General features: G+C 44.0%; 1 protein-coding gene across 1 annotated transcript in view; it reads right to left on the reverse strand.

Moving 5' to 3' along the window:
* Window positions 1-17883, reverse strand: part of ACER2 (alkaline ceramidase 2) — an 85933-nt gene that overhangs the window by 42173 nt on the left and 25877 nt on the right. Inside the window, exons 2-3 of the mRNA XM_078675960.1 lie at window positions 15421-15535; window positions 10879-11020 (exon numbers count right to left, since the gene is read on the reverse strand). Coding sequence (XP_078532086.1) covers window positions 10879-11020; window positions 15421-15535 — 257 coding nt within the window. The remainder of the gene's footprint in view (window positions 1-10878; window positions 11021-15420; window positions 15536-17883) is intronic.

Genomic DNA, 17883 nt, shown 5'->3' on the forward strand with positions numbered 1-17883 from the left:
ATCTGAGGATCTAAGATGAACATGACAAAAATGTTGTGCGTACAGTCAGATTCACAGCAGACTACCCCACTTACGATGAACAAAATCTGACTTCTAATTTCTGAATTTCCATTTCCTAATAAACAGACTGCGATTGGGACATGGCCCATGCACATGTTTTCTTTGGAAGGCAGCACCTTGAAATTGCTAAAATGTTCCACTCCAAACATCTATCGGGCACAGTTCCTGCGGACCAGCACCACGTTTCGGCTCCTTTGGCGTTGAGAAGCTGTGCAGTTACAAAGAGATCTGGGCGAGAAAACTGCAGTACACGCTCCACAGTCCTCTGTCAGCATGTGGGAGCTGCATCTCAAGCTTCGTCCAAATCCAACACAAAAAGATGTTGTGGTCTTCCGCACCACCTTACATGAAGTGAAGCCGCAAATGAGTGCTAGGCGATGCAAGGAAATGAACTTTGCTAAGAAAATAGTATTAACAAAAAAGTAGGAGAAACATTTCTGAATTTACGTCCTGGAACCAGCATTTATAAATTCAGAAACTATCCCAAACCAACATTCTTGAGCTGTTCTTTTTCTTCAGCTTTTTCTTTTCTTAAGATCCATCCTTCATTTTGCAGCTTGGCACTTTCAGTTCAATAAAACACTGCAAGTGATCCCCTAAAACTATGCTAACTGAGGCAAAGGAAATATATTAGAGTTTGAATGTTGAATCTCTAATGTAAAGCTGATTATCGACGCAAAGGAAAAGACGTGACCCCAAACCTTTCCTCCCCCCACCTCCTCAAAGTTGGCTCTCTAATTCTGATCTGAAAAGAGAAAGCTTTAACTGTTTGCCACAACTCCTGTACTTACAAACCGAGATGAGCGGCCGCGACCGGGAGTGCGTGCGCTCGCAAAAGTGGAATGCGAAAGTGAACCAGATGGTGCCTCGGATGGTGAAAGCTGGCAGCTGCACACGCGCGTGAACGCAAGCGCTAGGCCATCAAATGCATTGGGTAGCACTTTCAAAACCACGCTTACTAAATGTCTCGCCAGAGCAGCGCATGTGCTGGCTCAGGTGAGACCTAAAAAATATATATATGTATTACCAAGTTGCAGTCGCCACTGGATAGTTAGATCACCTATTCCTTAGGAAAAACATTTTTTGTGCTGCTACTAACTTTGGCACTGTTTGAGGAATCTCCAGAGAACTTTCCTAAAAGGTGCTACTTTTTGATTAGTTTGTGCATGGGACGTTTCGGGGTGATCCATCAAGTACGGACCAAGAATAAAGGAGGGTTCCAAAGCGCAAAATCCCCATGCATTTTCCTTAGACTTCTTTAAGACGGGCTACAGCAAAAACTGCTGAACAGAATTACACCAAATTTGGCAGGAAGCCTTGGTCCACAGATTATGCTTTTTGTGATTTGGTGTAAATCAGTTCAGTAGTTTTTGAGAAATTAAGGTTAAAATATAATTGTATATCTGAATGGTTGGGTCTCCGAGAGACTTATGAGACTCTAGCGGGAGCGCCAATTTAAGAATAGAGCGTTCTGATTGGCACAGGGAGCTTCATTTCCCTTGGCCTATCTCACTGCCAGGGGAGTCAGACTCCTTCTAGAGCAAGCTTTCTAATTGGCATCCAGCAACATCAGAAAAATGTAGCAGACAGCCAGCCATTACAGGGCTCGGGGAGTTATTCCCATTGTCAGAAGTAAAAAAATAAAAAGTAATATAATAGGGCAGGGTAGGTATACCCTGACCCCTTAAGTTGCAATGTTACAGTTGTAAAGTCCAAGGTCTCTCTCCCCTGAGAATACCATTACTCTCTACATAGAAATAGTATCTATCTGATCGGGTATTATAAATGACCAGCCTATTCCATTTGAAAATGGCTGCATCCTCTTCCATTGAGAAATGAAAGAAGGAAGGCATTACATGCCAGTAGTGTGATCTACATCAACTTCAATTGACAGGCATTCTTTTATTAATCTTGATAGCGGTCTAATAACCAGCATAGAATATGTAAAATTGCAATCTGCATGTAGAATAACACAATGCTATACAAGCAGTTCACTTTAACTAGAAGCCGTTCCAAAATGGCGCTCAGATCTTATACAGCCTAGACAAAGGACCCGTCCCAATGTCCTTTTTCTAGCATAATAAATATGGTGTCCATATAACACACCACATACCACCGGCATACATGGATGCGAGGGATTTGACCCAGGAAGTAAAACTGAACAAGCATTGGAAATGCAATAGGTCTCGCAGCATTAGAGTTAGTGCTTTTAGAATTGTTTATGGGTTTTTGTGTAAATCTTTAGCATTTTTGTTTCCTGTAGCCAATGCTAAAGAATTAAAAAAAAAAGCCATAAACATTTCTAAAAGCTCTAACTCAAATGCTCCGAGAACTATTGCACTGTGTGAGGGTGAGGGGTTGAGGGTGAGTGAGGGTGAGTGAGGGTGAGGGTGGGTGAGGGTGAGTGAGGGGTTGAGGGTGAGTGAGGGTGAGGGGTTGAGGGTGAGTGAGAGCGAGGGTGAGTGAGGGTGAGTGAGGGTGAGTGAGAGTGAGGGTGAGTGAGGGTGAGAGTGAGTGAGGGTGAGGGTGAGTGAGGGTGAGTGAGGGTGAGTGAGGGTGAGGGTGGGTGAGGGTGGGTGAGGGTGAGTGAGGGTGAGGGTGAGTGAGGGTGAGGGGTTGATGTTGAGGGGTTGAGGGTGAGAGGGTGAGTGAGGGGTTGAGGGTGAGTGAGGGTGAGGGTGAGTTAGGGTGAGGGGTTGAGGGTGAGTGAGGGTGAGGGGTTGAGGGTGAGTGAGGATGAGTGAGAGTGAGGGTGAGTGAGGGGTTGAGGGTGAGTGTACAGCCTGCTTCAATAACCACGTTTTCAGGTAGTTTCTAAACTTCACACTTCCATACAGGGAGAGAAACGAAACAATTCAGAAATATTCAGAATATTGGAAGAGCGGAAACTGTGGAGGCTGGGAGGGAGGGGGGAGGCGGGGTTCGAAAAATGGTAGACATTGTGAGAATTGGCAGAGTACTACAGAGAATGAGAAAAATAAATTGTGGGCGTGGAGGGTAATTGAAGAGCGCAATCGGAGAGGCAAAGAAATAATGACTAGAACTAAAGCGACCAAAGGAATTAAAATGAACGGATTAAACAGATATGAAATAAGTGCATCCATTGCATGTGCTTGTACTATCAAATTAACTGTGCAGTTCTACGCTGTTCCCCTGTAAACACTTGTAAAGCACGCAAAGTCCTTCTTAGATTTAAAGATTTACTTCTCAGCACGAGCTTTTCTTGGTCGCAGTTTTCGATTTTCTGTATATTCTGATATTTCGATCCATTAGCTATTTCTGGGAGAGTCCAACAACATATGACAGGCTGTGAAAGGAAAGTAAAAGTTAAAGAGACAGAAAAGCACGAGACACGGAGAGAATTTCGCGTGAACTAAATCCCGCGGGATCCGAGTTTAAGAGGGCCTGCACGAGGAGAGCGAGCCGAGCCGTTCCATCTGAATGGAAACACTTCTGCAGTGCTCTGAAGCTGGCTATAAATATTTGAAAACATCAAAGGCGGTTGTGTTAAATTAAAAATGCTGTCGCACAGATAGGAACTAGCCGCGGGGGCTGCCAGCTCCGACATGTGAGCCTGGGATCAGACACAAAGAGGCAGAGCAGCAGCAAGGCAAGAAGAGAGCCGGGGAGTGAGCGAGAGAGAGAGCGACAGCAGAGGGGAGAGCAACGGAGAGACGTGGGGAGAGACCAGGGGTGAGGGGATACAGCAGGGGGGGGGGGGGGTGAGGGGATACAGCGGGGGAGGCAGTCACAGCACGCTAGGAAGAGAATAGACTCAGAGCTTCATATTGTCTGTTTGGTCACGGATTAGCAGCGTAAACTGTGAATAATCACGTTTTTATCGAAAAAACAGTGGTGTGGAAAAATGTATATTTACGACTTGGCTCTGATTTTAACATGGCCATAGCAAATAGTTAAGGCAGCACAGTATCCCATGCTTTCTAGCGGCAGGCAGGCAGGGGAGGAGAGGAGGAGGGGGGAGGAGAGTAGGGGAGGCACGGCCTAGCGGCCGTGCAATCAAGTAGTGAGGGGGCGGAGCTGGGGGAGGGTGCGAGAGAGAGTAGGCAAGGCTAGCGGCAGGCAGGCAGGGGAGGAGAGGAGGAGGGGGGAGGAGAGTAGGGGAGGCACGGCCTAGCGGCCGTGCAATCAAGTAGTGAGGGGGCGGAGCTGGGGGAGGCTGTGGAAGAGAGTAGGCAAGGCGACACGGCGGGAGGGGGCGGAGCGGGTAAACAAAGACGGACATGCACGCGCCCGTGACTTTTAAGGTCAATGCGCATGCGCATAAGCTTAATGCGCATGCGCATTGACCTTAAAAGTCACGGGCACTGCAAGGAATCGCCACGATTCCTTGCAGTGTGGATAAAGAGTGGATGAGCCCCTATAGTCTCGCTTGCTCGATGCGCATGCGCATCGACAGGCGAGACCTAAAAAGGAGTCTAACTTCGTGAGTAGTATAGCTAACGTTAAGATTGTAACAAGTTTTAACACACTTATAACTATTGTAGGATGCCAATGAATTCAAATCCCAGACACCCTAACTCGTTTTTAATGGCTACTCAGCGGTGACATTTAATATGTTACCTGCCAGAGTAAGATTGCCATTGCACTCCCAGCATATTTTGGACATACATACACTTTTTCATTGAAACATGAGAAACGAGGGCTCCTATCCCATTTGTTTAGTCCTCCGCAACGTCACTTTAAAATATTTAACATATTGCCCAAATAGCAGACCATAAATGCTTTAGTTGAAAATCCATTACTGGGTCTTATCTATCTTACTGGCACGGGAGGATTCTAAGAAGTTTACCATAACATAATCGGACGGGATCAAGCTTATTATATTAAAGGCTTTTCTAAATGCCTTTGATTGTTATAATAACTTCCTGCAGGTTTTTGGGTAATTCCACCTAAACCTCTTGCAATATAATGTTTTGTGTTTATTCAAAAGAATAATACATCCGGTTAACTGTTATTGCTGTTTAACACCCTTCAAGAGATACATATTGCAACGTTGAGAACTTTGATGTATAAGTTAATATAAGAGGAAATTGTCTCAATCATGTTTGTATAAAAGTTTATATAAGTTTGTGCGTTAACTTGAGCACGTCATTTATATACATGGTTGGGAAACTAATAATTATCACACACTAGGAAACAAGATCACATACCATAAGTATTAGTCACCTGCAGGAAGTAAATTACACTGACGATGGTGGAAACAATGCATGATTGTTCAACATCTAACTCTGTCCATAACTTCGATTCCCTGATTATAACGAATTTGCCAGCACTTCTGTCAATCCTTGTCCCCTGCATGTAGTAAGAACACACTGACCACAAACGGAATGCATGACAGTCAGCATCCCGGTCATACGCCTGTTTCCTTCAAAGGCTAATAATTTACTGCTTTGAAGTGACAACAAGACCTAACTATGTTGGCTTCACCTCTCTGTCACTAGCACACCCTGTCCTTGATACTACTGGCGAGTAATTCCTAATAGAGGTATCTTTGCAGCCTTGAGAAAGCCCAAAGGCTGATGGGCCACAAGGGGGTGCAACACGTGTCGGCTGTTCCTACAACTATCAATCTGTGAAATTGAGATGATTACGATGGAAACATGTGATGTAAAATAAAATAATAAAACCACAAAATAAGTAGTATTCAGACTCATTAGACTGCATTACACTCAATCATTGGAATAAGACATTACTTCAAACTAACAGGGGGGTGTACTCAATCTCTTTACATACCCTGACCCCTTAGGCCCCATAAAAGAGGGAGGGGCAGCCCAAATGATTCCTGGGACTAAAAAAAATAAAAATAAAAAAAGAATCAGCAAAAAATGCTGTGATCCTACAGTACTCCCACGGGAGTTGGAAGTAAAACAACAACAAAATGGTGGCATTCATCAATCATAAGCCCCGGGAAGCCCATCATCGAGGCCGAATTCAATAACGGCAGGGGTGCCAAGATGCCCGCTTCGCATAGCCATTAAAGGCCACGATGATCCCACCCCCAGGGCCAAAATCATGAACGAAGGTGAGGAGGCCTGCAGTCCCCCTCCCTGAGCCGTTAAAGGCCCCGGGCAGCCTACCTCCAGGTCGCACATCCCCGGGCACAATTTCAATCACACAGGGGAGAGGGCGGCAGGTTCCCTGCAAGAGCCATCAGAGGCCCCAGGGAGCCCATACCTGAGCCCAAAAAATTCAAAATGGGGCAAGGGGCCACACAACCCCCTCTGCGAGCTTCTAAAGGCCCAGGGGAGCCCATCTCCGGGGCCAAAATTACTTCAATTGGGGTGGGGGGAGGGCACTCGCCTCCCTGAACCATCAATGGTCCAAGGGCCACAATACCTCCGGCCGGCCGGCTACCATGCTATGTCCCGGCGAGCCCACCCCCAAGACATAGCGGTTTCCCTGCCAGCACCACACGGGCAGAGAAACCTGTGTTTGCTTGTGCTCAACAGGAACATTTTGAATCTCCAACCAAGTGGGAGAAAACATAAGGTCTGCTTCCAGCAGTAGGAAGCTTTACCACCATTGGTGGCTGCTCCCACTGGGTGGGAGCAATGCCTCTTCCCGCTGCATGCAGAAAGCCGGCTGGGGCCGCAGAGGCCCTGGGATCACCCCATCAAGTGTATGGTGGGTGCCCTGAGTATACACCAGGGCACCCACCTTAAACAGTGTGGGTCCGATGATTCAGGGAGGGGGGTCACGCAAACCATTTTCCCTTTAAATTTTACTAATGGCCCTAGGGATGGGGGTCCCTAGGGCCTAACAAAGCTGTGGGGTGGGGCGTTGCCTCCCTCCCTTTTAATTAAAAAAAGGCGTTCCTTGAGGATGGGGTCCTGAGAGCCTAAAAAGGCTCTGGGAGGGGGTGACCAAGTGGCACCCCTACCTTTTCTTATTAAAAAAGGCCATGAGGTCCCCAGAGCCTAATAAGGTTCAGGGAGGCGGGCAATGAAAACCACAGAAATTCTCCAGTTATAGTTAGCAGACAGAACTATAACTTGCGCCCCCGCCATGTACTGCTTATTACCTCACCTATTACATCACTCATGACATGTTCTATGACATCATTTATGACATCACCGATGACACCTCAAAGGACATAATTGAGAACATCACTGATGACATCATTCAATGAGTGTGTTAGTTTGTTTTATAGTTTACGTAGTGGTGGGTAACTACCATATTACGTTTCTACCTAAGATTGGATAGACTTTGTCCAGCTCATCGATATAAGTGTTTACAAAACGTATGTGCTCCTAATGCACCATAGGTGTGAATCAGGTATCGTACACGTTAAAAATCTTTGCATTGAAGAGAAACTCTGTGTACAAGTGACAGTTGACGACTTGTATTTATTATGTTCCACACAAGGTTTTTGGTACTGCAGAAAAAGTTTCCAGTAGTGCAAAGAATCTACGTACTACATACTAATTATTGTAAGCAGCCTTGAGTTATTAGACAGAATTGTCTCTGCATGACAATTTTGACTTAACATAGAAGACCTTGTGCACCAGGTACTAACCCATGTACATGTGCTTGTTTTGCTTCAGAAGGTGGGTTATCTATAAAAATGTCACCACAGGATGAAGGCTAAAGGTAGTACGATCTTTAGCACCTTCAGACCTTGGTTATTTTAATCGAATAGTTGCTCTCTGGTCAAGTTTTGCATAGACTGTACACTGTTTTTAGTAGATACTTTTCAATACTCTGTGGTATATTTCTCATGAAAGTTTCACTGTCGGCAAACAGTGTGGTATAGAGTAAACTCGATAGCGTAAACAGTGTTAACAGTACGCACTTTTCTACATATATCCACTTCATTTCTCAATGTAGGTTCAAAAGACCAATCAGAATTTTGTTTAGTTGCTAGATTGTGCTGCCTGATCTTACACTGTCAAAAAGTAATATCTGAAAGTGGTTGTGTGAAACATCAAGGTTGAATTGTTTGATATATGGGATATAATAGACCTGCTGTACATTATAATGCTACTGAAAGTTATTGAGGCGTTCTATAACAATATAAAGGAACCAAGGTTATTTATTAAGTTCATTTGTAACAAAGGTGGTGGAGCCATCAAACAAGTAACTGGCAGATCGGTTCTTCAGAGGTTATGGACCTCCCAATTACAAAGCAGATGCAGCTACCTCTTCATGGTCTAACATGTGGTGCCACTTCTGATAGTGTACCACAATAAGGTAAGCACTGTTCAGTAAGACCAAAGACATTTTCGGGCCTCTATACTCTGTCAACGAAAACAACTCCAGAATCTTCTCCACAAGCAAAGCTCTTTTTTATCTAGGCATGCCTCCCCCAGCAGAATGACCCTTCACCATAGGACATTCGAAGGAGCCAAAGCTGGCACTGACAAAGAAAAAGCAATATTGGCTGTCTATTGGACAATGATAGTGGAAGACACTGCCTTGTTTCCTGGGGAGAATCACACCAACGGCCTCCCGTCAGGCAGTGAAGGTAACCCTGGTAGAGGTCAAAGTGTTAAAAAAGAAGCTAAACTACGAACTTGGAAGGACATAAATCTAGAGAGGGGGCTCTAATGGTGTGTGTCCAGAAAGAAAACATTTGCTCCAAAACTTGGTTTCAATAGCCCCATCAATTGAGAAACTGCAGCAGATATGGGTCTAATCTGTAAACCATAGGATTAAATCCAAATCCATTTACCACGGTATGCACGCAAAGTAAACCACCCCTCCACAGCATGGAAGGATATCGCACCCACCCCAGCACATTCACAGCACTAATCCACTTTCCTACACACAGTTCAAGAAAAAATATTTACAACACTCTCCTTCCCACCTGCATTGTACAGCAGAAAGTAAGATTGTTAGACACAAGTCATTAGAAAAACATGTAGCTGGTTTTGATGGGCGATACAAGAAAGGGAACTCTTTTTTTGGGTGCTCACTTTACATGAGCACCAGTTGTGTCACAGATGGACACATTCATTTTGTTAAGCATTTTGTTAAGCACTGGATGTTGAGCGTCCCTGGTGAGATTCGAACCCAGTACCCTAGCTTCGAAGTCGACCTCTCTCGCTGTTAGGCAACATCCTCTTAGGATCCCTGTCTTAGCAGGATGAGGTTTGCACACAAGTTTGTGAGGTTTGTATTAAGGACAATGCTTAACCTGGGCTAAGGTTTTGTGGGGGAGGGTTTAATACGTTGCATGATTGGACATAGACACTGCCTTCAACCTAGTCCTTTCTGCAATTAATGTATGATATCCGTAGAGGTAGTGGGAGACTCCAATCTATGTACTATACACCCATCATGGGTAGACAGGCCTATAAGGAAACAGGGATGCATGCCTTCAGCCTGTAATTTTTAACGAATGGGAGAGCTGTGACAGAGTGAGGTGCGTATCAAACGGAGACTGCTGTGTGACCGACCCTTCTTCAACCCTACCAGTCATCAGGAAGCATTGACCAGTCGGGAAAACTTGAATTTTCAGAACAATTCACATCAATATCCAGAATCAATGTGTTTCCCAAAATCCAGATCTCAAATAACCACTGTGCCACTGGGCTTCCTTTAATGTACAAATCATATTAAAAACATGAGTGCAAATGTTAAACTCTTTGCACACCCAAGTGCAACATGACTGTGCAAATTATTGGATTCTCATTCACAGTTGTAAAATCCTGGTTGACTGAATGGGCATTAGTTGATTTTTACAAACTCAAATATGCTTACTTCTGCAAAATAAATCCAGATTTGTATGTGTAAGAGCGCTTGAATAAGGGGAGAGAACATGCGGTCAACAAGTGTTTATGGGGGCAAGGGTGGTCATGCACCCCCTTACAAAATGCACTTTGTAACGTTGTGGGTTTTCACAAAAGTGTCCATGGCTACTCACACCCTGGATGAATGCAGAAATCTACTTCGGCACAAAGCTGGAATAAGTGTACTTCAGTGGTGGGAAATGAAGGGATCACCCTCATGTATATTGAGGATGCAGGGCAAAGGATTTTTCGTTAAGAAATTATTTCCAATTTTACAAAAATAAAGAAATAAAGTCTTATGTGAACCTGCACAATTATACACTACTCTCATGCATAAGCATTGTCTACAGATTGCCAGATACAGAGAGGCACAGTTAGGCTCAGCTCCACTCAGTGAAATACTGTTTGCGCATTGGTATTAGGCAGTTTTTTGTGCCAGTTTACAAGTTTTGTAGTATTCATGGGGAATAAAGTGTAAAACCTATATTTGAAACAAATACTGGTTTCTGCTTTACCTACACAATTTCCCCCAGGAAGGCCAAGGAGGAAATTTCGCACGAAATGTTTGGAAGTGAACACTTTGGGTCTCCAGAGTCGTAAAAACTTTGCACTCAATTTTACACTTATCACTAATAGAAATGAGGACCTGAATGGAAATTCTATAAGAGTAGGATGTTAGGAATTGACATCTTCCATTGGGTTCCTCGAGTACCCTCCTAGGATCCATGGCTTAGATTTTCTTCAGATTTTCTGTGGAATCCATAATGTGGCAATTCTACTCTAAATTGTTTTGTGAAACTCTGCAATAAATATATATTAAAAACGTGTTTTTTGTAAATTCCCCCTTAGTGACTTCCTGCTAGCTAGGGAAAATCTAGCCATGGTTATTGGTCTTCCTGTAAGCTTCAGACAATGCTATCCCTCAGCCACGAGTTGCTAACAACTGCTAATCGTTTCTACGTTAAAATATATCACATATTTTTTACATCACAGAACAAGGGAAGCCTGTACTATTTTGGAACGTCCTACTATTTTAGTTCCTCTTTAATTTAGTGCTTCGGGTTACCTGTCATTTCGGAAAATCCTTGGAAGATATCTCCTAGGGAACCACATGGCAAGAGCACACATCAGGACCCATAGAATGGAAAGCTCGTCCAGCATCTGCCCAAGGAAACTGAGGGTGGCATGGAAGTAAACAGATCCAATTCCTACAGCAAGCAAAAATAGAAGCAGAGGTTACAAAAGTGCATAGACGAGGCTTAAGCAATACAAGCACAAGGGTATGAAGGGCATGGGAGCACATTGCACAACAGATACTCTTTCTAAACCCCACCACCCGCCTCTCCACCCATCTGTTTTCGGTTAGCAGGATAGGGGATCCCTGGTGGAAATCATGTCTGACCAGATAAACTTCTTTCTTCTGGAAATAGTTGTTGGGAGTGTATTTTTGGGCATTTACTAATGCTCTATCCTGGCAATTACAGTAGTTTATATCTGTGTCCTGGTACTAGTAGCTGGTGTCAGTTGCTATTTTTATTTACCTAGTAGAATTCCCCTTATTTAATCTCTGGCCCAGATCCACAAATGTTTTTGCAGATGCAAGTGCTACTGAGGCCAAATGCTAAAAGCAAAGTTTTTACTGAGTCCAACAGATAGGAGCAGCTCTGCTTGGCTGAGTTGTTACATGAGCTTGCAGACGTTTCGCAAAGTATTCTGCAGATTGTGTTTGTGGGTGACAGCTAGAAGAGTGATAGAGGATGTCCTTAAGGGGTTGTGGTTAGGAAAATGCAACACAAACGATTTGTAAACTAACACAATCCTTATTCTATCGATATCCACCAACAATCGAATGCTGTAACTACACTTAACTGCAATGCTAAATTAAACATAAAAGACACAGGTATATGTGTTGCACAAAGAATGGAAAAGTGAAACACAGCTGTCTTTTATAGACCGAGAAGACTACACGAGGAGAAATCTCCCACTAAACAGAGATTTCAAAGGAATCAACAACAATCTTTAAAACTTGGCGATTCTTTATAAACAAACAGATGAGGATTTTACACAATGTGAGATTCCAACCACTCAGGGCCAGGGAAAAATGGCATACACAGTTTTGTGTGTACCCTTCATGTATACCTTCCCAAATTTGAAGGTAAGGCATATGTATGTCTAAGGTGTTTGTGGATAACGGAGTCAGTCGTTCAACTCTGCAATGCATAGTCATACGCCATGCCTCAAAAAATCTATAATTGTATTTGTACATATAATGTAATAACCATGAGCCATAGCTGGATCCAGTATAAACCCTTTCCAACTATTCAAACTGGATTTGCAGAAGTAAGATAGTTAAGATGACCCGACTGCTTACAATAGAAAGGAGAGTGACCTGCAGTTCATATGTTTGAATCAGGACAGGGAATACTCAGAATTTCATCTTTTAAAATAAAGTGGCTCTCACAAAGGTGGCTAATGATATTAGTGTGGTGTGCTTAATGAGTAAGTATGCTCAGGATTCAGTTACAATGTGACGCGTCTTTATGATACAGTGATATCAGGCATTACACAACATTGCTTTAGGTTGTCCCAATGTCTTTCGGTACTTAGGAGAACCCGTTTCTCAGTTCAAATGGGGAATGCCAGTATCAATTCCTTAACAGAACATTTGCAAAAAACCACACATCTCTGACAGAGGGTGGGAAAGGTCCTCATTGATAAGCTGCAGTGACCTCCCGTTCATCATCCTTCTCTTTTCCCCCTAGGCTCACCACTGACCCACCAGTGTTCCCCCCTTACATTCCTGGAGAAAGAAAAATTAGCTAATCGATAAGCTGGTGCTGCCTACTGTGATGTAGTCCTGACTTGCGGCACAAATCAGGTTACATAGTTCAGCCCACTTGTAATGGGACCTTGTAAATCCCTCCGCATCTTGGTGATTGGGGTAGGGGAAAGAGGAATATAGCCCGGATTGGTCCTATTTTGGTGAAAGTGTTTTCTGGACCTGCCCCTTTTATATGGAGCCCTTCCTTCTCTTCTATATCTTTGCTGATGATTTGGCAACACACTTGGACCCTGGCTACTGTATGCGTAATCCTAGCGGCATCCCTCTTTTGGATCGGTAAGGAGGCTCTGGGTTGTGTACCTGAAGCTGGCTCCCTCTTCCTCCCTTACCCACCGCTGCTCCAGCTGAAGGAGTTGGCCAAATCCAATATTGATCTAGTTATCCAATGAACCAGTGCAAAGGTGGGAATACCCGAGTTCCGATACTGCTCTGTGTGGGCTCAAAGCCCTGCATGGCATTGTTGTGAGGTATCCGAGACAAAGGTACACAAAGTCATAAGACTGATTTTGAATGAAGACGTAGGATGTCTTGTGGCAGACGTAAATAACCTCCAGACAGGACTTGTTGTCAGTGCATGAAAAGAAAGCTCGGAGGGAGATTTCAAGGATGTTGTTTAACAATGTAGTTGAAGACAAGTAGGAAAATAGAATGTTGAAACAGATCAAAATGAGTGGCCTATGACCTAGGAGGCACCTTTCATTTTTAACTTAGGTTTAGTAGTGGCAATGCGGCCATCTTTCTGGTGCTGACTTTCACATCTCCCTGAATGTCAGATCCAGATATGTTGATGTTGATGTAGATTTGGGCAGAGAGAGTACTCCAAAGGAGCAGTGATGGAGTATCTTCCTGGCCAAACTGATGGTTCATCCACCTGATTTACAGTATGTCAGTGACAAAACCTACTCCAACTCTGTTGCCAACATACTCCTCCCACAGAATAATGGCCATTGGAGGTTTGGCCATTCCACTGCTCACCCTATTTGGAGCGGGGAGTTGAATGGCCAGTTTTTGCAATCCCTTACTGCCGTGAAAACCTGGTGATAAGGGACAGTAAAAACGTTTAAATTACCTCCACACCATGGGAGACAGCTCTGGTGGAAACAGGTCATTCGGTTTTGTTTCTCAAAAACAGAATCCTGCTTTGGGATGTTTTTGTTTGAAGAAACAACAAAAACAAGTTAAAAGTTTGAGGGACGGCTGTCATGTTTGACAGAACCGTTACTCAAACTTTGAACTTATTGACAGGAACAGAAGGGATGGCGGTTCCTGACAATTACTAGAGTATTTTCCACGATTGCCCAGACAGTATAAATACTGTACTCCAATCTCTAAATCAGGCCCTTTGTTACTACAGTGCAAAGGTCAGACCCCATGTTCTTACCATAGCACAGCCGATTCTTCTGGGTATTCTATGTCCTTGGATCTTCACTGCTCAATCGATGGGCCTACGCAAAGAGACTGTACTCTGGTTCCAATTAAATCTTTGCGTTTTTGAGTAATAGGCAAGAATTTGAATTTAATTTATTAAGCACGGAACTCATGCCCGAGGACGTCTTGGCGCTATAGGGAGCGGGTACAGGACTGTTAGGAAGAAATCTAGCTTGCAGGGGATCGAGTACCTACCAGTCTTGTGAAAAAAGCCAGGTCTTCAAGGCCTTTCTGAAGGCAAGTAAGGAGGGGCAGATTTTAGTGGGTGTCAGTGGTTGACCATTCCAGAGCACCCCAGTGGTCCTGAAAAAGCTCTTTCCACCCTAGGTGGTCTTCCTAAATGGGGAAACACTAAGGTTCTTGGCAGAGCCGGAGTGGAGAATCCTCCCTGGGACATACCATGTGAGCGTCTCCTTAAAATGGCCTGGTCCCAGTCCATACAGTGATTTGTAGGCCAAACAAAGGGCCTTGAACTTACACCGATGCCTGACTGGTAGCCAGTGGAGTTTCCGGATGGCTACTTTAGCAGATTCAAATTTTGGAATTTTGAAAAGGAAGCTTGCAGCTGCTTTGTGCAGTCTGAAGCCTCTTTATGGGACCTACTGCAAGATTAAGATAGAGACTGTTGCAGTAGTCAATCCTTTAGAGTACCAGGGCGAAAGACAGCACAGCAGAAACCAGATGTCCAGAGTGTAATATGTTATATACTAATGTCGGACGCGAGAGGCCGCATGACCCACTGGAAGCTTCTCCTCTTGTAAATCATGTTTCCTCCCCACACATTGGTAATAAATGCAATCTTACAACAGTGTTATCCTGTTTGTTCCAGCTGAGCAGGGCCAACTTCCCAATATAACAGTCTACATGACCTTTTTTGAGCAGAACATAAAATAAACAAACTTGTTTTCTCATTTCCAGGAACTTGAAAACAGCCATGATAAAATGTGAGGTGAGACACAGAAGGGGCGGAAGGAATGGTGATAATGAAACACGTGAAGCCGTCAATGCTGATAATAAAACAAACACTGTGTACTTTTTGATTTACTAGCACAGGCCAAATAATCTAAAAAGGCATTTTTCATACTGGATCTGAAACTTGCAAAGAGGAAGTGAGAACACAAAAGTGTGCTTGGCAGAGTGTCAAGGGCAAACCAGCCAAGATCACTTGACATTAGCTTCATGTTCTTTAGCGTTAGCACATGCAAGACGTCAGAGACACATTAGCTACGTGAGAATACAATGCTCAGGAAATAGACAAGGGACTTCATGTCCTTTTACATCAGGGAAACCACCAAGTCACCATTCAAACAGACAGACAAATGACAGTCTTCAACTTACCAACCACTACTAGCAGAGTCCATATTATATATATTCCATTGTTGAAGCAGGTTGCATATTGACGAAATAAATACATGCATAGAGGTGGTAAAATGAAAAATAAAATGTTGCTGATCTACAAAAACAAAATAAAATAATGTGTCAACATAAAGCAAAACATGACAGCGTGAACTACAAAATGTATACATTTACAGTACAACTAAAGCAATAATTTATGCACCAATGAGAAACATGTTACAAATGTTATACTATCTTACGTGCACAGTACAGTCTAACTTTTGGGTAAATTCACCAACAATTTTCTTGGACAAGAAATAAATCCCTACATATAAATGCACACACATTTGTCCCAGGGTATCCTATGTGACATAAAATTGTAGGGTTTGGGTCTGTCTCCACCATTTTGCAAAAAATATGACTCTGTGGCACTAAGCTCCAAATGATATGTTCAGAATCATGATTTCAAATCATACACTCCTGTTATTTTCTCAAAGGAGAAGCTGATCTCCAGGGTCAGGTAAGGGTATTGGCCTGCAGTCCTCACTCAAGCCTTTTATGCCCTTCTTGGCAAAGAGGTCTTCATACGCAGTCAGTTGTATGTTGGTGGTGGTAGCTGAAACGTGGATGACTTGCCTACCACTTGAAATATGTGTCAATGCTATGTGTGGAACACCACTATACCGAGCATCAGCTATGCAGGAGCGACTGCTTGTATGGACAAGGGCCATCAAAGACGCCAATGTATTTTGCCTCTCTAGGTATGTCTCATTTTGCTTGATTTCTACTTATAATAGGATGAGTGAGGGGAGTAAGTGTGGCCAGGGGGATCGTGGTGAGTGGTGACATTACATCTCCCTGGCATCTGTCTGGAGTAGAGACAGAGGCATCACTGTCTTTTGGTTGCATCACTGGTAAGAAGTGGAGAGTTCAATTCATCGTAAGACGAGCTCAAGGATGCGGACACCTCATTCTGGTTCTTGAGATTAGTACTAACCTAAGTACCATTCCTCCTTTTCTGACCTGGTTAGGTCTTGCGTGAACCAAGACCTTTTGATTTTACTAAAATTCAATGTTTAATATACTTACTTGTTGGAGCTTTCAGCCAGCCCTCTTCATCCTTCGGTCTGTTATCGTGTCCTTTACATTTTTACAGCATAATGCATGGGGCAATGGGTCTGCCTACTTCAGCCATTGGCTAACTTCACTGTGAGTAGTAAGTAGCATTCTGCTCCTTCAAAAGGAGCACATCCACACACAAAGTAGTTCCCTTTACTGATATGGACAACTATGGCAAGGTGTGCATTCTGAGGGCCAAAAACAAATTGTTGATTTTAGCCATGTGCTTTTTTAGATTGTAGACAACTAGACTCCATCCTCAAAAATAAAGCTCTCCAAATAGCTTTGATACGCCGTGCCAAGTCCACTTTGGTCGGATGTCCCCTTGTCGCTCCCGGACTCTCAAGGCTCACCGATATTCAGACTTGAGCTGGAGGCTGGCTCCTGTGGGCACGACTGAGAATCCACTGGTAGCCTGTAACAGCGAGCGGAGCTTTGTGGCCTTCCCCCACTGCCTCCCACAGCCAGATTTGAAATCTGTATCGGTGCACGGATCGCAACACTACTAAAGGTGCGGCCGTACCTGGACTCTTGTCACGATAGGGGTGCGAGCAGGTGTCACAATAACATTGGAGGATTCACAAGAGCTGAGAGGGTGAACGGCGGAATATCTGGGGAGTGTTGCTGCCTAATCAGGACCATGGGGGTTGGTTAAAGGCCACAGGAGGGCAGTTGGCTGGTGGAGGGAGCTGACGAACATAGGTTACACCCTTGGAGGACGGGAGACGCACTGACGCATGCTCCAACCACCTACAAGCAGCGCGTACCTGCTGGGACTAAGAGTTTGGCCCCATCTGCTGGGCCCTTGTATGGTGAGACCCTAAAGTGGAAGGTATGGCGATTCCCTGTTGAGGCGCCTTGAGATCTGAAATAAGACATAAGGCACTGTGAAAGGCAGACTGAGTGACGCAACATGGGCGATAAAATGAAAAGCAGTACATATTTTCTTGACCAAAGAAAGCAGGAAATCAGTGAGGAATCACAGTGGTGGGCTCTTCTGAAGAAATAGATCTATCACCAGGTGAAAAAACCCTACTGATGTAAATTTCTGCACATTACACAGATCTAGAAAGGAAAACAAGAAAGATCGAGGCAACAGCAGAACCAGTTCAGCACGTTAGAAGGACTATCTGAAGGAGCAAAAAATGTGGAGCAAGGCCTAGAACCAATGACAAACAGGATGAAGACAGAGTAGCGACTGACAGAGATCGACTCCATGTTCATGGACTTAGTAATTTTGAAGGACTGTGCAATCAACAGAATCTTAAAGTTGGATGCTCACTTGGGACTTGTGGACAACATTCGGCGACGTGCACAACTTTGGAGGACCTGTGAGGTCCTCATCGC

This window comes from Lissotriton helveticus, chromosome 2_1 (genome assembly GCF_964261635.1).
Source record: "Lissotriton helveticus chromosome 2_1, aLisHel1.1, whole genome shotgun sequence".
NCBI classification, from domain to species: Eukaryota; Metazoa; Chordata; class Amphibia; order Caudata; family Salamandridae; genus Lissotriton; species Lissotriton helveticus.